The sequence below is a fragment of the Peromyscus eremicus genome, chromosome 14 (genome assembly GCF_949786415.1).
Source record: "Peromyscus eremicus chromosome 14, PerEre_H2_v1, whole genome shotgun sequence".
Taxonomy (NCBI): Eukaryota; Metazoa; Chordata; class Mammalia; order Rodentia; family Cricetidae; genus Peromyscus; species Peromyscus eremicus.
Genome location: NC_081430.1, coordinates 50,392,149 through 50,413,857, shown reverse-complemented (window position 1 = coordinate 50,413,857; position 21,709 = coordinate 50,392,149). Strand labels below are relative to the sequence as shown.

The following is a 21,709-nucleotide window of genomic DNA, read 5'->3' as shown; positions in this document are numbered from 1 at the left end:
ACTGGAGAGGTCTTCTCTAGAAAATCATTATCTAAAAAAAGGAAAACGCACAGTGTATTTTATTTACGTAGTTTAAAAAAGAGTTATACCAACCAGGAACCTAATATGCAAAAATTAAATAGTTGCAGTTAAATATATGAAAATAGAAAGCACACTAAGTTATTAAAAAAGAAATCTTTTTATTTTTATCCCTAAATACAATTAGTTTCCCTGATTATAACCCATAATCAGTGTCACCTAAAATATAGAAAGGTCTGTACAGAGCAACAACCCCCAGGGTTCTCATTCTCTCTCTCTCTGTGTGTCTCTCTCTCTCTGTGTCTCTCTCTCTCTGTGTGTCTCTCTCTCTCTCTGTGTCTCTCTCTCTCTGTCTCTCTCTCTCAATATCTAGGGCAACTAACTGTACTCAGAAAAAGCAGAGCCGAATTTGTCCAATTACTGTCTGCATTTAGAGACTCTTATGGAAATCAGGGAGAGTCAGACACCAGAGTAATAACTTAAAGATTAAAAGCTTTCCGTGAGGAAAGCATCTTGTGCACTGTTCCGAGCAGTCTTAGGCGTTGGTCTTTCTGCAGACCCCAGCTCTGGACAATGGCAGGCACTCTTGGGAACCAGCGGCTCAGTTCACTTGCCATACGGTTGGTCATGGTGCATTTCTGGTGAGTAAGTCAGCAGGACAATCATGACCCAGAGGTGAAGCAAAGCCTAGAGGGAGAAAAAATAATTCATGTGTCAGCCAATCAATCAGTCTTTAAGGACTGACTGTGCAGGGAGGACAGGGACCATGCCTTGTCTTTGTACCCTCTAGGACAAGGTCTGAAACATAGCAGGGGCTTGGTACGTTTACTGGCTGAATAAAAAAACAAATGACCAGTGGTGAACAGACAGCTGCATACATACTGCAGATCTAGCTGGAAAGGCCCCAACACCAACACTCCTGACTTGTCGCATCTGCAGGAACAACCAAGCGGATGGCTGTGCAGAGCTGGGAAAGCACTGTTAGGCGGACAGGTGCTGGCTGGCAAGACCCTGTGAGACAGTTAGTGACTGGTGTTCTGAGGACAGCTTAGCCAGCTTTGGTGAAGAGATGGGAAAGCACACTTGACAGGAGCAACATGTCAGTGTCAGAGGTTGAATTAGTGACAAATTCCCGGTTCCCTTGGGGCACTATGAACGGTCCCATCAGTTGGATGTGTAAATTCTGTAGGCAGCACACACAGCATCTAATGCTGACCGGCACCCACAACACTCATGGTGGCAGGCGCTTGGGCAGTTGGCCCTGTGAGATGCACTCTGAAATCTTTCTGATGCCCTTCTTTTTTCTTCCTCCCCACCCATCCTCCTTTCCTAAAGCTTTTTATTTAGAGGAATGACTCCTCCCTCTAGTGGATCACATAGAAATTTCTTTTCAAAGCAGGTTTCTCTTTCTTAAGAAAACAGCCTTTAAGTCAGCCTAATCTCTTAAGAGACACCCCTGCTCAGTACAGTGAGTGGCTTTTAGGCACAGCACACATGAAATAGCACCCCAATTTCTGCAACTGGTTCTGTGCAACTAAAATACCCAGAAGAAAATGAATTGGCCTTGAGATCCTTTTAGAAAAATAAAGTAAAATACATGAAAATAATCAGAGCAACTTTATAGCAGTAAGATAAAAATTAAATCAGCGGTTCTCTACTGTATTTTTGTCATTAGACCTAAAAATGGAGGTGACTGTTAAACTACATTACAGTTAACTTTATCTTCAGGAAAAGCCTCTGAGCAATGTATGTTCTCAACGTAATAAATGGCTAGCTTGTAATGTATTTAGAGAAAAGTTTATCAAAGTTAACTGGTAAAATATGAATAAGATTAGCAGCCGAAACAACAGACAGTAATCAAGTGTGGCACTACTTTTTAAATACATTTACTCACCATATAGATAATCACAAACACTCGTGCTATGGGGTATCTTCGGAGAAAAATTCCCAAGCGAATACTGTGCAAACAGGTGAGAAAAAGGGATTATATTCAAAGCAAATCTTCCTGAGTTAACATCCTTTTTTGTGTGTGTTTGGTTTTTTGGAAATAGAGTTTTTCTTTATAGCCTTGGCTGTCCTGGATCTCGCTCTGTAGACCAGGCTGTCCTCAAACTCACAGATCCACCTGCCTCTGCCTCTGGAGTGCTGGGATTAAAGACATGTGCTACCACCACCTGGCTAATATCCAATGGGTTGTTTTGTTTGTTTGTTTGTTTGTTTGTTTTGCTTTTGTTTTTTGAGACAGCATTCCACTGTGTAGCCCTGGCTGTCCTGGGACTTGCTTTGTAGACCAGGCTGGCCTTGAACTTACAGAGATCCACCTGCTTCTACCTCCCAAGTGCTGGGATTAAAGACATACACCACCACCACCCAGCCTATCCAGTATCTCCCTCCCTCCCCCGGCCCCCTAGATAGGATTTCTCTGTGTAGTTTTGGTGCCTGTCCTGCATCTCACTCTATAGACCAGGCTGGCTCGTACTCACAGTGATCCACCTGGTAATGCCTCCCAAGTGCTGGGATTAATTTTTTAAAGCATCAATCAAACTATTCATGTGACTACCACAGAAGGATGGTTTAATTGTAGACTCACATGATTACTTAAAATGACCACACAAGAGATCAAACAAATACTTCTATTGTTATTTGGAGTTAGCTGTTAAAGCTTCAGTTCAGCTGGAGAGATGGCTCAGCAGTTAAGAGCACTGGCTGTTCTTCCAGAGGTCCTGAGTTCAATTCCCAGCAACCACATGGTGGCTCACAACTATCTGTAATGAGATCTGGTGCCCTCTTCTGGCCTGTCTACAGGCATACATGCAGATGGAACACTAGATACATAATAATAATAATAATAATAATAATAATAATAATAATAATAATAAAAGAATGCTGAAATCATAGGTATAAAAAAAAAAACAAACTTCAGTTCAAGCATTTACTTGGAAGTGGTTAATCTAGAAACTTCTGCATAGACACATTTTTCCAAGAGGACTAAACCATAGGGATTCAGAAAGGGTTAGGTGTGGCAGTACACACCTTTAATCTCAGCACTGGTAAACGGATCTCTGTGAGTTTGAGGCCAGCCTGGACTGCACAGTGAGTTCCAGACCCGAGCTACAGAGTGAGAGACCCTGCCTCAAACAAACAAACCAACTAACCACCTCAGGCAGACATCTGAGTGACCGTGGTAGAGGCAGTGTGGCAGCCAGCCACCCTCACTGCTCACAGCTCTTTGCAGGCTTTTCCTTATCAAGATGTGTGTATGAGGAAACATCCCTTTCCTCTGTCTTACTGCTGGTAGCACTACCACCGCAGCTAAGTTTTCTAGGGTCTATGCTGAATACAAGCACTTTATTCACACAGTGACTACAGTCCTGTGGCTTCAGGAACAATCCCCACCCCCAAGTTTTTTTGAGACAGGGTTTCTCTGTGTAGCCCTGACTGTCCTGGATCTCGCTCTGTAGACCAGGCTGGCCTTGTACTCACAGAGATCCACCTGCCTCTGCCTCCTGAGTGCTGGGATTAAAGGCGTGCACCACCACCTGGCTTTTTTTTTTTTTTTTTAAACACCATAGCTTAGGAGAGATGGCTCAGCAGTTAAGAGCACTGGCTGCTCTTCCAGAGGTCCTGAGTTCAATTCCCAGCAACCACATGGTGGCTCACAACCATCTGTAATAGGATCTGCTGCCCTCTTCTGGCCTGCAGGTGTATATGCAGATACAGCACTTAATACATAAATCTAAAAACAATTACTAAAAAAGTTTCCTCTAAATAAATAAATCTATGCAATTAAAAAGAAAACAAAACACCACAGCTCTATTCTGACTCAGAAAGGCTAAGAAAACATTACTCTTATCACACAATTCATTAAGACCATGTCTAACTATAAACACTAACAGGAAAATTGGCATATTAGAGGTTTTTTTAGATATGAAGTTCATCAAGGCTCTAGGTAAACTATTAAAATATTTTCTTTATAAAGTGGATGCTTGCAAGCATAAAAATTCTGTATGTAAATACATAACATAAATTCTAAATATTACTTATGGACATATTAAAACAAGTTATAAGGAATATTGTTCAGCTCTCTATTGCAGCATCTTTTCTTCAAATCCACGATGAAGTACTAGATAACACATCACATGGACACTATCTCATGAGCAGAGGACTCATTTATTACTCAGTGAGTTGTTCTGAGAAAGTCTCAATATGTGGTCCAAGCTGGTCTTGACCTCAGGAACTCAAATGATCCTGTCTCTGTCTCCTTGGTGCTGGGACTGGTTTCAGTGAGTGATGACAGCTTCAGCCATGCATGGTGGCGCACGCCTTTAATCCCAGCACTGGGAGGCAGAGACAGGCAGATCTCTGAGTTCAAGGCCAGCCTGGTCTGCAGAGTGAGTTCCAGGACAGCCAGGGCTACACAGAGAAACCCTATCTTGAAAAAAAAAAGAAAAGAAAAGAAAAAAGAAGTGGATCTATCTCTTTCAAATTAGGTAATGACAGCTTCTTAGTAGTTTGTTGGGAGAGGCCAGCCAGGACTGATAATGTTCAATAATGCTGAAGCACTGGCAGACTGCTTAAGACAACTTCACAGCTTGGGAGTACCACAAAGGAATAAGGGAACTGTCACTTTAAATGTTAGCTCTGCCCCAATGGACTCAGGGTGGCTGTGCCAACTGGAAGACATTATTAAAATAGTTGTGGCCATCACTCATCCTGAGTGGCACTGCTTACCTAAATTGGTCAATGGAGCTAGCAGCTTTGCGAACCTTTCCATACATTCCTGCCAAATTAGTTTCTGTGTCGTTAAAAAGAACAGGAACATTCCGAAGGCGTGTCCCTGTTGAAATAAGAGAACAGATTAACATATTGATACCAAAATTGACTTTCTAAGAAAACTAGAATTGAAAATGTATCATATCATATGAGGAAGAATTTCTCAAGGCAGACTTTCCAAGCACTGCCCTTAGAGTAGAAAAAAATCGTTAACACAGATCAACTACAGAAAATGCTTCAATTCCACAAAATTTTAGTAGCTACTAAAAAGTTTACAACATCTGGTGCTTGCAAGAGTCAACATTCCTGGGCCTTGGCTTTGAGAGAGGCCAGTGGGCCCCTAGCACTGAGGATGCTGGCTCCTAGATGGGCACTTCCAGCCCCACCCCACTCCAGCCATCCGGCTGCTTATCTCTTTCTTCTGCATCACTAAGGGCATCAAGCTCATGTACCAACTATGATGATTTCAGTCTCTTTTTCTCTCTGGCAAACTCCTTCTCTTGATGTCTTCCCATTCTGGAACATAACAACTCCACCTTTCCATCCACTCAGGCCCAAATCCTTCACTCTTTTCTTGCAAGCTTTTCAGTAAATTCTGCCAGCATGCTTTTCAAATAAGTTCTCACAGCCCTCCATCCCCCACCAATCCCGCTCTGATCAAAACTACCATCTCTTACATAGATTAATGCAAAGGCACCCTGGCCTCTCTGCCTGCCTGTGCTCTTAGCCCTCTGAAGCTTAAGGGTTTTTTGTTTTTTTTGTTTTTTTTTTTGTTGCTGAGGTAAAACCCTTACATGTTAGCAAATGCTGCACCACTGGATCACATCACCATGACAGGTCTGAGTCACCCAGAGACATCGCAAATCAGATCCCTACCTTACTTAGAGTGAAGTCCTTAAATAGGTCTATGCAGCCTTCTCCAAGCTCTCTGAATTCACCTTGCCTCCCTCCTTCCTGTTCCTGAATCATCAGGGCACCTGCTCTTCCAGCTATTTGGAACACTTTTCCTCTGGGCCTCCTTACAGTTCATATTCTTATCACACCCTTTGGAACTTTATCACACCCTTGTGTCACTTTTCAACTGGATTTTCCATTGGCCACCCTACTTAAATTCCAACTGATCCCTATACATGGCATCCTCTTTAAATTTTTTAATTTTTAAAGTAATGTTAAAGCCAAAGAACTGAGAGATTTGCTCCATGACTGCATATAGGTTTTATGAGATTGTAAATTTAAAATTCTGACCTATCGATATTGGTGCTGACATACTCTTTTTGAATATGCATTTTAAAATCTTCATTTCAATAAACCAAAAAAAAAAGATTTTGTTGTCATAATTAAAATGCATGGACAAACATGCAAATTAATACAGACATCAACACTAATTTACTAAGGGATCATGAATACACATTCCCTTTAAGTGTCCTGAAATTTCTAAGCTACCAAATTCCTGCCTTGTCTCGTATCTTCTTATTCCAACATGCTTCCCAATCCCAGGCCCTCTTTCTCCAAGTCTAACAGCTGTGAGGTATTAGTCCAATCTACATCTTTCTAATGATTATACTAACAGCACAGGAACCAAGTCTCACACCAGGAAAAGAGTCACTGAAGAAAATTCCTTTTAGTAAAAATGGTCTTTCTGTAATTTTTCAGAATCATGTTTTGTTGCTGTGCTCTCTCCTCTCTAGGGTTACCTTCACCACTGTCAACTGCAGACATGTTAATGGAGGATCCGCTGCTGGGCCCGGTGGAGGCTGTGTGCACCTGCTGCTCCAGGCGCTCAAGCTGGAAGACCAACGAGTTCTTTTCTGTGCTCAGGCTCTCTAGCATGGTCTGCTTCTGGATGAGTGTCTCCGTCAGCTGATGGAGTCGGCTTTCTAGCTCTGACTGGCTGCTGTTGCTTAAAGTTTTGTTGGTAAGCTGCAGGGGAAAGTGTCCACTTAATCAGTTCACAGGCTCAATGGTGTATGCTATAGAAAGGACATGAACTGGGTCTTCAAATCTCTACAGCAATAAGAGATTTCTCACTGGCTAGAAGTAATCTTTAAACCACATCAGTAGGCCACCCATCAGCAGTTAGAGAATGTAATAGATGGGGTATTTCCTGGAATTCATATAATACACAGTATACATATGTTATTATGTTAACTTCTTTGTTATTATGAGATAGGGTCTCCTTTTATAGCTTTGAACTCACTATATAGCCCAGGTTGGCCTAAAACTCAGGATCATCCTGCCTCAGCCTCCTGAATGCTGAGGTTATAAGCAGGTGCCACCAAGCTGGGCCTCTGTTCTGGTTTTGTATTATGAATGCATGTGACGATGAAGACACACATAAACTATGTTTCTTACTGCAGTTGACATGGTCAAGTTTACAGGCCACAGTTCAAACTTCTTAAACAGAATTGCAAATCTACAGTTCAATAGTGTAGCACCCTAAAAGACTATGCTGTGATCCCCTAGCCATGCAACTTTGGACAGAACAGAACGTTCCCATCACCACGCACAACCCACTTTCAATTCTGGCACCAGAGTTTACTTTTGCCTGTTCCTGGGTTTCCTGTAAGTGGACTGTCCTAGAGGAATAAAGAACAGATTTAGCTAAGTTGTCACATCATTCTATACATTTTTATCATTTTGTTTTATTTTATTTCATGTGTATGGGTGTTGTATCTACATGCATGTCTGCACACCTATTCATGCCTAGTGCTCATGGACGCCAGAAGAGAGTACTGGATTCCCAGGAACTGGAATTACAGATGACTGTGAGCTACCATGTGGATGCTAGGAATCAAGCTCATTCCCAGGTCTTCTGGATGAGCAGCCAGTATTTTTTGTTTGTTTGTTTGTTTGTTTTTCGAGACAGGGTTTCTCTGTGTAGCCTTTCCTGGACCTCGCTCTGTAGACTAGGCTGGCCTTGAACTCAAAAAGATCCGCCTGCCTCTGCCTCCCAAGTGCTGGGATTAAAGGCGTGCGCCACCACCGCCCGGAGCAGCCAGTATTCTTAACTGCTGAGCCATTTCTCCAGCCTCAATATATACTGGCTCACAACTTGTTTAATCATTCACCTGCAGGGAAACCTGGTTTGTTTCCAATTTGGACTGCTTATGAATAAATACGAATGTCAAGTGTTTTTGTGGGATACACCTTCATTTGTAGTAAACGTCTAGAGTCACAGGAAAGACAGATGCTAACCTCACCAGAAACTGGCAACTGCCCGCCAGAAATAGTGGTTCATGACTATAAGCCCAGAACTTGGGAGGCTGAGGCAGAAGGATTAGAGTGCATTCCAAGTCAGCCAGGACTAAATAGCAAGACCTTACCTCTAAATAAATAAATAATAAAAAATAAAGAGGAAGCCAGTTTCCCCAGTGCTGTGCAATAGCCAGCAGCACAGGCTTCTTCTTCTCTCCTGAAAGCTGAGCCATTGTCTTGAGACTGAGTGAGACTCATCCTGATGACCCTGTGACCTACTCACAAGCTCATCTAACCCTTCAGAAAAGGTCTGTTCAAGTCTTTTGCCCACAAAAACAAAATGGTATGTCAGCTTCTTACTGTCAACAGGAATTCTTATGGTAGCTGTTTGCTTCCCAGAGCTGGGCTGTGTGCGACACTGTCTGAGGAAGCATGAGGAAGGCTGAGCAGGTGCTGGAAGCCTCCTCTCCCAGTCTGTGGCTCTCCTCCTTTCTTTTCTGCACTGCCTTTGGTAAGCAGAAACTTAAATTTTGATGAATTCGATTTATCAGTTTTTTTCTATGATTTGTGCCTTTTGTGTCTGCTCTAAGAAACCTTTCTTCTTAGCTGAGCAGTGGTTGCACAGGACTTTAATCCTAGCACTCAGGAGGCAGAGGCAGGTGGATCTCTGAGTTCGAAGCCAACATGGTCTACAGAGTGAGTTCCAGGACAGCCAGGGCTACATAGAAAAACCCTGTCTTGAAAAACAAAACAAAACAACAACAACAAAAAAAAAAAAAAAAAAAAAAAGGAAGGAAGAAAAGAAATCCTTCTTCTAAATTGCATAAGGCCTTGTCTACCCTCATCACAAAAACAATTTTTGAGGCTGGTCATGGTGGTACAAGCCTTTAATCCCAGTACTCAGGAGGCAGAGACAGGCAGATCTCAGTGAGTTCAAGGCCAGCCTGGTCTATAGAATGAATTCCACACCAGCAAGGTGAGATCCTGTCTCAAAAAAAAAAAAAAAAAAATTGTAAACTTGACAAAAGGGACAGTGATTAAGACTTATCTTTTTCTACTTCTATAGAATAGTTTTGAAAGAGTGGAAAGTATATGTAGGTGCCCATTATTTTATTTCACATTTTCAGAATTATAAAAAAGTATCGTGACCTTATAGATGTCCTACCAACTGATACTATGAAGATTAATCAGTGAATTTTTGTTAGGAAAAAGAAACCACAGTTATGAATGTGATAATGAGCACTCCCACACTGAGGTCAGAAGTCATGCAGTTTTGGAGACAAGTCTAACCTCAGATGAAGTAGCTACAAGATACTTCTACAGAGGGAAGCCATAGTGTACTGCAATGAAGATTCAAGTGGTGTGAGATTGAAAAATCTTCAGCAGCTCAAACCTCACATCAAATTCTGAAGGAAATGGAGAGAGAAGGCCTCACTGAAGTGACTCAGGACACCCACTTTCCTCATTCCTACCTGATTCCTTAGTTTCTGAATTTCTTCCTCTCGATCTTTAATTCTGCTCTGCAGTGTGTTCTTTGTTCTATGCAGATCTTCTTCCATGTAATGGAATTCCTAGTGTAAGGCATGAATAAATCAATTTGAGTGTGCTTCATGCCACCTCCAGAGCCCCAAACTCACACTGACTCATACTGAGCACTCAGTTCATGTCACACTCACATAGAATGGACCAGACATGGATTTGGATAGGTTTGATGAAAAGTCAACACGTCAGCATGATGCTGAAACATTAACTCTGAAATACATGCTAATAGGATAAATCATCAGGAAATACAATATATTCTTACCTTAGAGTAATGAGAAAGAATAGGCCATCATTTGTGAATATAAGATTTATTACAGAATATTACTATTGATCGTGATAAAAAAACTAAGGAAGATATTTGCTATCTATGATAAAGACTGATGCTGTCAGTAATATAATGTTCATAAATGATTTTTAAAAATACAAAATAAGGGCCTGTGAGATGGCTCAGTGGGTACAAGGCTGATAACCTGGTAAAGATTTACCAGGAGTGTTACCAGATTTCTTCCATGTTCTAGTCTGTACAAATTCAAGGCTAAAATTACTTAATAAAGTACACATTTAATCCTAAAATTAAATACTTTACATCTGGCTGGGCTCTCTGACGATTAAGTAGCCTACAGCTATAGTCAGCTTATGTTCCTCTACTTCATCGTTTACAAATGGCATTTGAGAGAGGGTTCAGGGAAACATCTGCCATAATAAATGAAAATATCACCTATCAAGCATGAAACTGTTGCCCTTTAATACATAGCAGCTTCTTGAATAACCTAAAATGCAATTCTGAAAGGACAGCTAATCTTATAATTATATTAACTAAGACAACCTGCAACACACTCGCCTTGCAGGTCTCTGCTTGGTTTTTCTCTTAACAGTTACAAAATAATTTTAAGTACTATTTCCATAATAAGTCCTAATGAAAAACACATTTAAAGAATTTAAATACACATAAAAAGGTAAAGAGAATTTAAAATATACAAAATTATGCCGGGGTGGTGGCGCACGCCTTTAATCCCAGCACTTGGGAGGCAGAGCCAGGAGGATCTCTGTGAGTTCGAGGCCAGCCTGGGCTACAGAGTGAGTTCCAGGACAGGCTCCAAAGCTACACAAAGAAACCCTGTCTCGAAAAACCAAAATAAATAAATAAATAAATAAGATAAAATTAGAAATTTTATGAATGGTACACTAAGAATCACAAGAACAATTTTTTATTCTTTTTTTTTTTTTTTTTTGGTTTTTCGAGACAGGGTTTCTCTGTGTAGCTTTGCGCCTTTTCCTGGAACTCACTTGGTAGCCCAGGCTGGCCTCGAACTCACAGAGATCCACCTGGCTCTGCCTCCCAAGTGCTGGGATTAAAGGCGTGCACCACCACCGCCCGGCCCACAAGAACAATTTTTTATACAATGAATGGTAGTTACTTTTTACTGTATAAAATAAAACAGTGAGTGCTAACAACAGTGTCACTACTCAGTAGATACTACTACGAGATGTAGAATATTATTCTGAAAATGTGGCTAAAAGCATGTTTAATATCAACTGCTTTGATACAGAAATCCCTAAATAAATAAATATATTGTAAAATAATTTGTCTTGGGGAACTAACTGAACATACACTTTCATTAGAAAGTGGCTATGCTAGGTGGTGGTGGCGCACACCTTTAATCCCAGCACTCAGAAGGCAGAGGCAGGAGGATCTCTGTAAGTTTGAGGCCAGCCTGGTCTACAGAGTGAGCTCCAGGATAGGCACCAAAACTACACAGAGAAACCCTGTCTCAAAAAAACAAAAGAAAAGTGGCTAATATGGCCCCAAGGGTGTTTCTAGAAGTAGCAGTAGCAGTTTCACAATTCTAGGAAAGTAGATGTTAACACTTGAATACATTGTTTCATGTTTTTACACACACTCTGACAGACAGATGGGATACAGACACAGGAAGTAGAAAGAATTCTGGGTTCTGAGCTGATGATGCTGGGTTTTATGCTCTAGCTCATTTTACAGTATTGGGCGGTTTTATCACCATTCTGTGGCCCATTTTCCATCTGTTAAGACAAAACAACAACAAAAACATGGGCTAAAGCAATGCTCAGCAGTTAAGAGCACTTTATGCAAAATTATGAGGACTAGAGTTCAGTTCCCAGCATCCATGTAACAAGCCAGGAGTCCTGTAGCCCCAGCTCTGAGTAGATGAGGGCAAAGACAGGAGGATCACTAGGGCTTGCTGGTTCCAGCTAAGCTGAGACAACAAGTGCTCAAAGGACTAGGTAGAAAGTGATGGAGAAGGTCACTGACGTCCTCTTTTGGCATGTGCACATGCAGAGTCACATACACCTGCACACATACCTACATAGATACATAAGGCACACAAATAAATAAACAAACCTTTAAAAAACAAACAATATTGCAGTCAGCAAGAAGGCTCAGTTGGAAGGTGTGTGGTGGTGCATGCCTTTAATCCCAGCACTTGGGAGGCAGAGGCAGGAGCCCGCCCCCCAACAAAAACAAAACAAGCTCAAGCCTGACAACCTGAGTTCAATCCCTCGACCCCATGCAAATGTGGAAGGACAGAACCAACCCCACAAGTTGTCCTTTGGCTTCCACAAGCAAGCAATGGCACATAGATGATAGCATGTATGTGCCTATACTGACACATCATTCATATAAACAATAAGAATAAACATAAAAAAAACCCAGACCAAAGCGGGTGAGACAGAAAAGCAAGAGGAACTGGTAAGCTTCTCCTTACCACTAACACTCAGGGTTAGGGTTAGGGTATAAGCTCTCCTGGGAGGAGGTCCCTCTCCTTACCTGTTTCATCCGGTCCAGCTCCGTCTCCAGCTCTTGTTTAGATGCTTTCTGACTAGCTATCTGGTCTTGCAGATCTTGTAACTGTTCTCTCGATGATTCCGCTTCACTAACCTGCTGAGCCTCCATATCCTAAGAAGACCATGCACACAAAAGCAAAAACTAATGGTTCTGTTCAACACATACTGAACAACAATCACATGCTATGGACAGGGCTCAGCAGCTCCAAGAGGGATAAGGGGTCACGGGAATCAAATCAGGTATCTTCACTATGTAATTTGGCTAGAAGTGAGGGAATGACAAGGACGTCACAGCTTCCTGGTCCAGAAACCATCTAGCTTTGAGTGACCAGTAGTTTGCTAGGCCATTCATGCCTCCACTGAAAAGCTAACACTTTCAAAGAGCTGAAGTATAATACCAAAAGAGACTTCACTACATTAGTTTCACTGTAGGCTGTAGGTAATGTGCACACAGAGAAAATAACTACTGACATCACTGAGGTTAGTATGTGAGCTGCTTCCAGCTTTACTACTGTTACTCAATTTCATGTCTCCCATATTTCTTACTCTCACTTTTTAAAACTCAAAAGGAAGGCAGGAGTGGTGGTACACACCTTTAATGCCAGCACTTGGGAGGCTGTCCTCAAACTTGGAGATCGCCTGCCTCTGCTTCCCAATGCTGGAATTAAAGGCATGAGTCACCACACTGGCTTTATACCTAAAAAAATTATTATGTTTATGAACGGTAAGGGGCATGCCTGCCACCGTGTGTATCTATAGGTCAGAGGACAAGGTGGAGTCAGCTCTTTCCTTCTATTTTTCTATAGATTCTGGGGATCAAACTGGTTATCAAGCTTGCACAGCAAGGGTCTTCGTATGCTGAGCCGGCTTGCCAGCTCTTACAGCTTCTTTATTTGGCTAGACCTAACACAGATTTGTAAATTTCTTGAGCAGGGGAAGAAAATGGATCAGTGTTATTTATGATGCTGGAGTGAAATGTTAAAACACATTGTTTTTATATTCTTACCCCAAAAGCATTGAACAGATATGAGTAAATTTAGCATCTACACAATTTCTAACTAGATGCAATTAAATTCTTTGGAATTCATATTTATTTACAAATTTTAAATGATTCTACTAAAAAAGAAAAAAAGACTAGAAAGTTCATTACCCTGCACTTAATCTCCAATCACCAGAGACCTTCTCCTATGTCAAAGATGCTATATTCATGTGGACTAAATGGCCCAATTTACTGTTTTGGGCTAGGGGAATAGGACTGAAGGCTCCCACATGCTAGGTAAGCATGCTATTACTGAGTCATATCCCCAGATTGTTACTTTTAGATTAAACACAGCACTTATACACAAACTACAATTGTAAGACCATGCATAAAAATATAATTAGTTTCTGAGTACATGCTAATATCAGGAAACATTTCAGTTTTATAAAAAAGCCCCCCAAAAATTCGCTTTTCAATAGCAGGATTTAAGATCCATATAGTTAAAGATTCTTGTCTGTTTCCTGGTACAATTTAGGCTCTTATGTACATGGCAGCATGTGGTAAGTACTTCACCTGTGTTTGGTACCCCTTGGAGTTACAATCAGTCAACAGAAAAGACACCTACTGCTGTAGATTGCTGTAGATACATATCTACATGGTAACTAACATTCTAGCAGAATGAAACACATTGTTTCAATATGCCATCTCCCCCTAAAATACAGAATCATAACCCCTCAAACTGATGTAGCTGGGGTAAATGACTATTTGGGATGCTAAGCAGTGACTGTTACCTGTAGCTCAGATCTCAGCTGATGTATCTGGCCCATCAGCTTCTGGATCTCCTCCTTTTGCATCTCCTTCTCATGCCGAAGTTCTTCTAGCTCCACGCTGCTAGCAGTACTGCTATCTAGGCCTTCAAAACTGGAGCCTTCCTTTAAGCTGTTTATCAATTTTTCTTTAGACTGTTGTGAAACAGAGAGTATAATTAAGCAAAGATGACATTAGCTTATTATTCTTTTTATATTTATTTATTTTATATGTGTAAGTGTTTTGCCTGCAAGTATATCTGTGTACCATATAAGGCCTGGTGACCACAGAAGTCAAAAGAGGGCATCAGATCCTTTGGAAGTAGTATAGATTGTTGTAAGCCACCACCTGGGCACTGGGAACTGAATCCTCTCTAAGAGTAACAAGTGCTCTTAACTGGGCCATCTATCGAGCCCCTAGCTTGTACTTTACTTCACTTTATACTGTGATGCCGAAGACTGAGCCCAGGGCCACACACATGCTAAGCACACTTTTCACTAAGCATTATTCCCAGCTAGCTTATACAGTGTCATCTCACCACCAGACATTCATCCATAGAGGAAATCCACAGCTAATTAAAGCCATAGGGATAAAAATGCAAGAGATCCTGGCTGTACTGTCCTTGGATCTTTTTGTTTTGTTTTTTTGAGACAGGTTTCTCTGTGTTACAGCTCTGGCTGTTCTAGACCTTCACTTTGTAGACCAGGCTGGCCTCAAACTCACTGAGATCCATCTGCCTCTGCCTCCTAAGTGCTGGGATTAAAGGCATGCGTCAGCACCGCCTGTTCTGTCCTTGGATCTTAGTCCCCATGAACATGTTATAGTTGCAAATGTTTCATAAGTTTGGCCTATTTTCTTCCTATCTCAATCACACTCCACTCAACTAACGCTTAGGGAGCATCTAAGATGTACTTGGCACTGTACCAAAGACCTCTGTGAGATAAAGACCATGTCCTCTTCTGGAAAGCGCCTGTTGTCTCACAAACTAAACAGGAAATTAAAGGTACCCAGTAGAAGAATGCAATAAACCCAAACAAGGGGAAATGGTCAGATTATTGCAGAGTTCTGAGGAGGAGAGAAGGTTTCACTACGAGTCAGCATTTATACTGACACTGAAATACAGCAAGTTTTAAAACATACCAAGAAACACAAAAGCACCGTGTGAGACAGCTCAGAGTTTGGATCCATTTGTAAGTGCTTCAGATGCCAGGCTAAACTTTCATTTATTTTTGTTTTGTTTGAAATGAAGTCCCACACTGTAGCCCAGGTTGGCCTTGAACTTGTGGCAATCCTTCTGCTTTAGCTTCCTAAGTGCTAGAGTAACAGGCAGATGCCACCATATCTGGAGACCAATTTCTTTTCTTTTCTTTTTTTTTTTTGGTTGAGACTGTATTTATTTAATTTAGTTATGGAAAATTTCTTATATAAATAAACTTCCATGTTCCTGTCACATGGTGCTACAGTGGTCAGCTCATGGTGATTTTTATTTCACACACACATTTATCCTCTCACCTCCGTTTCTCCACCCTAATCCTTTAGACTAATTCAAAGCAAATTCTAGAAAGTAATTCATGAACATTTCAGAATGTATATTTAAATAAGAAGTCAATCTTCTGTGATGGCATGTGCCTGTAACCTCAGCATTGGGGAGGTAGAGACAGGAGGATCATTCAATTTATTTTCATTTGACTTGATAGGCTAAATCAAATTACCAGACAGTGAACAGGAGAGTGCTGTCACCAAGATGCATTTTAGGAGGGTTGATCAGGAAGTATTGTACAGCAGGTGTCCAAATCACATGGGTCAATCTGGTGGCCTGTTTCTGTATAGCTCAAAAGCTAACCATGTATTTCACATTTCAATACGATTATAAGAAATGAAAACAAAGAATACATGATTGTAACCATTTTAGTCCATAGAATATATAATATTTAGTATCTGGTCCTTTACAGAAAGATCTGTGGATCCCTGGCATGAAGGATGAGCAGGAAGAAGAGATCTAAAAGACTTATGAAGATAACATATAAAGTTCTCAGCCAGTAAGGATCGATTCTTTTACCTTGAATACAAAATGTGAAAGTTATTCTCCTTTCAAAAGAATTTTTCCTTTTAAGTGGCAGAACTATAGGCGTTTCCATTTCTTTCTTCAAACTTTACTTTTCAAATTTGCTGCATTGAACATCACCATTCACATACTGCCTCCCACCCCAATCACAGGACTCTAGCCTGGCAACTCTCCCATTTGCATGCAGCCTTTGGCCTTGCATTATGTTGCCAGTGAAGCTATCACTATCCTTACACCCTCACCACCCAAAGCACACTGGACCTCCCCTTTCTGAGAAACCCAGAGATTCCACACGCCAAATCCAAGAACTCTACCTAGCCTTCATCACATCACAGAAGCTGCCTAACTGCCCATCATTGTCCTTGGGCACTCTACTTGGCCCAGCTTCTTCTGGTTTTCCAAACTTTGGCCACTTTCTTCTTAGGAGTTTTCTTTTTCTTTGCCCAATTTGTAAATGCTGATGTTTAGAATAGTCTAATTAGTCCTAGGTCTCCTCTCAAGCTGCATATTACTCACAATTAATTTCCCCTACACCCTAACTGACGCTATCTCCCATGGCTAACACCCATATCTTCTGCTGAGCTTCAGGCCTGAATTTCTAATTACCTTCCTGACACTTTCACATCAATGTCATATCAGTTTTTCAACCTCATTATAACTTGTCATAACCTCCCTCAACCCTAACATGTCATCATTCCTCTTTGTTCCTTTTAGAGGACAAGAAACAACATCCTTACATGCAAACAGAAACCCAGTCATCCCAGATTCCATCTGCCTTCTTTCCCTTCTCTCCAATTAAATTTCCAATTTAAATTTCTCAAATATTCTATCTTCTACCCAGTAGCTATCCCATTAGCCATCTTCACTTCCACAAACCTAGGTCAGGCCACTAACACTTCTTATAATCACCTGTTAGCATCTACTTGCCTCTGATCTCACCATCTCACTTATTCCTTCATTACATTTCTTGAGTACCAGATATTGTTTCAGGATGCAACGATGAACAAGATGATGTCCAACTCTCACCTAAGTTCCTCACTGATGCTACACTTCTTAATATCAAATCTTATAATGCTACTCAGTTTCTTTAGCACCTACAGGATAAAAACCTGCAAGGGCCTTCACAATCTGGTTCCAGCCCATCACTGGGTTTTATCCCCATCACCTAATCTTGGGCACTAGCTTCCCAGGCACACTGTGTTCTCTCAGGACCCCTGCTTCTGGCACAGCTTTTTTTTTTTTTTTTTTTTTTTTTTTTTATCTAAATCTTTACCCTTGTGGGAGCCTTCCTACTCATCCTTCAAAGTTCTCTTTATAGTGTCAGCTCAGTGCAGTGAACCCTGGCACCCCGGGCACATAAAGCATTTTTCTCTCCAAGTCCCACTGTACTGCATCAATGACTTTACTCTGTCAATTATTTATTTTGATTTTTTAAAATCTGCTAAGCTGAATGTGCCCTTAAATCAAAGAGGTTTTTTTTTTTTTTTTTTTTTTTTTAAAAAAAGACTAAAGTTTTGTAAACAACTGTGTGGGTTCATGCTTTAGTGTCCGATGACAGTAATATTACCAGAACAAAACAATGAAGAAGCTGGTTTGGGAGTTGAGACTCTCAACCTAAAGAGCAAGCAGCAAGAACCCAAGGTCAGGAAGTGAGGGTTAGAGACATGCTAGAAGTCTCAGGAGAGGACAGGCAGAAGCAGAGTGAGCATAGAGCAATGCAAAGTAGGAGAGAAGATTTAGGACAGGGCTTAAAGGGGCCTTTACTCTTTGGAGACTGGGAAGAAAACCCCAGAGAGCTGGAAACAAGGACAAGAGAGGACAAAGTAGGAGCCAAGGTGGTATGTGGCACAGAAGGCTGGATCTCCAAGAAGGGAGGGTAACAGAGTGACTGTGTCATCCAAGTCAAAGTGTATGCAAACAGCAAAATATAACCGCAAATACATGTTCAGGTCATCCTAGACCTTTTTGAGAAGAAAATTAAGAAATGTAATGGATAGAAATGATATGATGGAGCAAAGGGAATAAGTTCTTAATAAATGAAGATAGTCTAGTCCTAATCATTCTGATGTATCTGATGTTGAGACAAAACAGGAGCCAGTTCAAAGAAGAAAAAATTTTAAAAAAAAGGGCAAAACAAGAAACCAACTTATTTTTTCTTTGGAAGGGGCCCAAAATCTAGTCCCCATTCTTCTGCTAAGTGACCACATGCTTTTGTGAGCTAGGACACAGTAGCAGTAGTCACACACATGACAACAGTGAGACGTATGAGAAGCAACAAAAATGAAGTAGGCAGATGGAACCCATGCGCAGACAGACAGACTACCCTAAATCAAACAAAAGCACACTTTTTCTCTCTGATGAGAAGTTGAAGGCTACATTGGTGACTGCAGTTTTTATAGGAACCACCAAAGGAGCATAACATAGGTGCTTAGCAACAACAGCGTCATCCGAGATGAAGGGAGCAAGCTGAAAATGTGAAGTAGGCAGTGGTAAGATCAAGAGAGTTTCTACCCTTTTCATAGGAGTTCTAAGTGCAGCAGGGCAATGCAGCCAGTACGTCATCTCGAGTATTTAGAGTGCTGGTGCCTCCCAGCAAGGGGCATGTCAGGGTGTACACTTGTGCTTACCTGGAGGATCCTTGTAGCTTTCTGCTTGTAGTCAAGTAACTCCTGCTTAGAAGACTCCAAGCTTGACCTGTGTAGCTTGACTTGCTGCTGGAGCTCATCAACCTTCTTCTTCTCCTCAGAGTACTTTCTTTCTGCCAGAGTAACCGCTTCTGCCAAATTCTGACGTTCCACTTCCATTTTATTAAGGCGTGCAGCAAACTCACTCTGTGGTAAATTTTACATTATACTTATTCTGTCATTTAGCTTGAAATATATTTACAACCATGCACTCAGAATCTTAAGGGATTTATAGCTCTAACCAACAATGACGTCCAAAAAAGAACAGTAATGCATTAAAGTCAACTAGGAGTTTGCTCAAGGTGCAACAAGGTCTTTTTTGGGCTTAGTGAACTGGAATTTCCAATTTTGGTGCTGAGGATCTGTTTTCTAAGAAACACCCGGGCATGGTGTTGCACACCTAACTCCAGTACTTGGGAAGCAGAGGTAAGAGGATTGCCACAAATATAAAGCAACCCTCAGCAAATCAGTGAAAGCCACCTTTTAGTTTAGTTTATTTTGAGGCAGAGTCTCTCACTGAACCTGGAGCTTACCATGGCTAGACTGGCTGGCCAGAGAGCTCCAGGAGTCTGAGTGTTCCCTCTGCTCACCCAGAACTGAAGTCACTGATTTGTGCCACCATGTCCACCTTTTTACATGAATCCAATCCTAGGTCTTCGTGCTGGCATAGCACAAACTTTACTAAAGCATCACCCCAGCCTCACTTTATTCTTTTCTATGGCCTTAACAGGATTTCCTTATATGGACATACCACAACTTGTTTATCTCAGCATCAAGTAGCATTTTTATTTCCAGTTTTGCCCAGATATGAATTCTGCTCTACACATAGTCAGCAAGTTTTATGTGAACACACATTTTTTAATCTCTTGGGCAGATACCTAAAGTAGAACTGATAAACCATATGAGAACTCTATGTCTCTAGGTTTAGCTTCTTGAGGAACTGCCTGTTCTTAGAAAAACTTCTGAATACTTTTAGAACAACATAGGTATGTGACTCTTGTTCATCTATAAATTTTAAGGAATCGAAATACAGACCAAATATCCCCAAAGATAGTTTCAATATCTGAGTGAATGAATTGCAATGTGCTGTAAGTGTAAATAAAGCACACCATGTTTTAAAAATTCAGAAAACAGAAGAGAACATAAAATATCTCACTAATATATATTTTTCTTTGAAATAAGGTTTCTCTGTGTAGTCTTAGCTGTCCTGGAACTTGCTCTATAGACTAGACTGGCCTCATTCAGAGATCCACCTGATTCTGCCTCTGGAGTGCTGGGATTAAAGGAGTGTACCAACACCGCTCAGCCTCTCACTAATATTTTTTTTAACATGAACTACATGTTGAAACAGGTTATTTACCCCTTATCCAAAGTTCCCCAGGACCAGAAGTATTTCAGATTACAGAATATTTACAGATACAAAGTAAGAGTTTGCAACCTTGACTGTCCATTGGATTCACCCTTGAGTATTACAAAAAAACCCCACTAAACTGTGCACTGTAGCAAATGCCCTGAATCACAGCTTAGGAGGCAGAGGCAGGTGGACCTCTGTGATTTTTGAGGCCAGCCTGGTCTATATAGCAAGGTCCAGGACTTCTAGGGCTATGTAGTAAGACTCTATCTCTCTCTCTTTTTTTTTTTTTTTGGTTTTTCGAGACAAGGTTTCTCTGTGTGGTTCTGGAGCCTGTCCAGGATCTCACTCTGTAGACCAGGCTGGCCTCGAACTCACAGATCCGCCTGGCTCTGCCTCCTGAGTGCTGGGATTAAAGGCGTGCGCCACCACCACCTGACTTTATCTCAAAAATAAAGTAAAAACAAAAACAAAATAACCTTCCCCCACACTGGAAAAAAAAAAAAAAACCTCACTAAAACCTTCAGTAGATTCAGAGGTGACTTTCAAGTGTAAACAGGTCAAAGACTGAACTACACTTAAAAATTCCTTTAAAAGTAGAGCTACAAGCCAGCATGGTGGTGCACACCTTTAGTTCCAACTCTTGGGAGGCAGAGGCAGGCGGATCTCTGAATTTGAGGCCAGCTTAGTCTACAGAGCAAGTTCTGGAACAGCCAGGGCTATACAAGGAAACCAAAACCGAGAGAGAGAGAGAGAGAGAGAGAGAGAGAGAGAGAGAGAGAGAGAGAGAGAGAGAGAGAGAGAGAATTTTCTCTTGAAATAAATGAATCAGGTTAAACTAGAACTAGACAAGATTAAATAAAAACAAACAAGATACCCCAAGATGAAACAAGATACCCCATTTACTGAAATGGCAATGGTTGTTACAACCAAATTCAATGACAGATACATAGCTCTGATGAACATAAACCATTTTAATTTTCTCTCATACATAAAATTAACTTAGCAAGGGTTAAGATAATTTTTTCAAATATCTAGGCTTCTGTTTGACAAGATGCCTGGTAGAATTCGGCTGAAGAATGAATGTGCTATGAAGTACAGAGGCAACCCTCTCTGCCTGAGTACCAAGAGAAGGTCCCTTCTGACCTGCATTTGTTTGTAGCTCTCTTGCTCTCTCTTCAGAGTGGCATCCGCTTCATGCAGCCTCTCCTGAAGAGTTTGCAGAGCTTGATTCTGTAGGCTACTGCCTTCATTGTGATCCTGCATTATTCTAAAGGAAAATGCAGCACATGAAAGAACACATTGCCACAGGGAGCAAGCAACCAGGTACCATAATTCCTAGAGCATCTATGAATTAGTCAAAGAAAAAAGATGGTCTAAGACATTCCCCCCCCCCCCCCCCGCCCCCACCTCGGAGCTGAGGACCGAACCCAAGGCCTTGCCTCTACCACTGAGCTAAATCCCCCAACCCCAAC

General features: G+C 41.2%; 1 protein-coding gene across 1 annotated transcript in view; it reads right to left on the bottom strand.

Moving 5' to 3' along the window:
• Positions 1 to 326: 326 nt before the first annotated feature.
• Positions 327 to 21,709, bottom strand: part of Golga5 (golgin A5) — a 31,185-nt gene continuing 9,802 nt past the window's right edge. The window contains exons 5-13 of the mRNA XM_059279344.1: positions 21,381 to 21,504; positions 18,827 to 19,030; positions 14,119 to 14,289; positions 12,332 to 12,460; positions 9,459 to 9,557; positions 6,486 to 6,711; positions 4,750 to 4,855; positions 1,913 to 1,976; positions 327 to 705 (exon numbers count right to left, since the gene is read on the bottom strand). Of these exons, the coding sequence (XP_059135327.1) occupies positions 625 to 705; positions 1,913 to 1,976; positions 4,750 to 4,855; positions 6,486 to 6,711; positions 9,459 to 9,557; positions 12,332 to 12,460; positions 14,119 to 14,289; positions 18,827 to 19,030; positions 21,381 to 21,504 (1,204 nt within the window). The 3' untranslated portion in view covers positions 327 to 624. The remainder of the gene's footprint in view (positions 706 to 1,912; positions 1,977 to 4,749; positions 4,856 to 6,485; positions 6,712 to 9,458; positions 9,558 to 12,331; positions 12,461 to 14,118; positions 14,290 to 18,826; positions 19,031 to 21,380; positions 21,505 to 21,709) is intronic.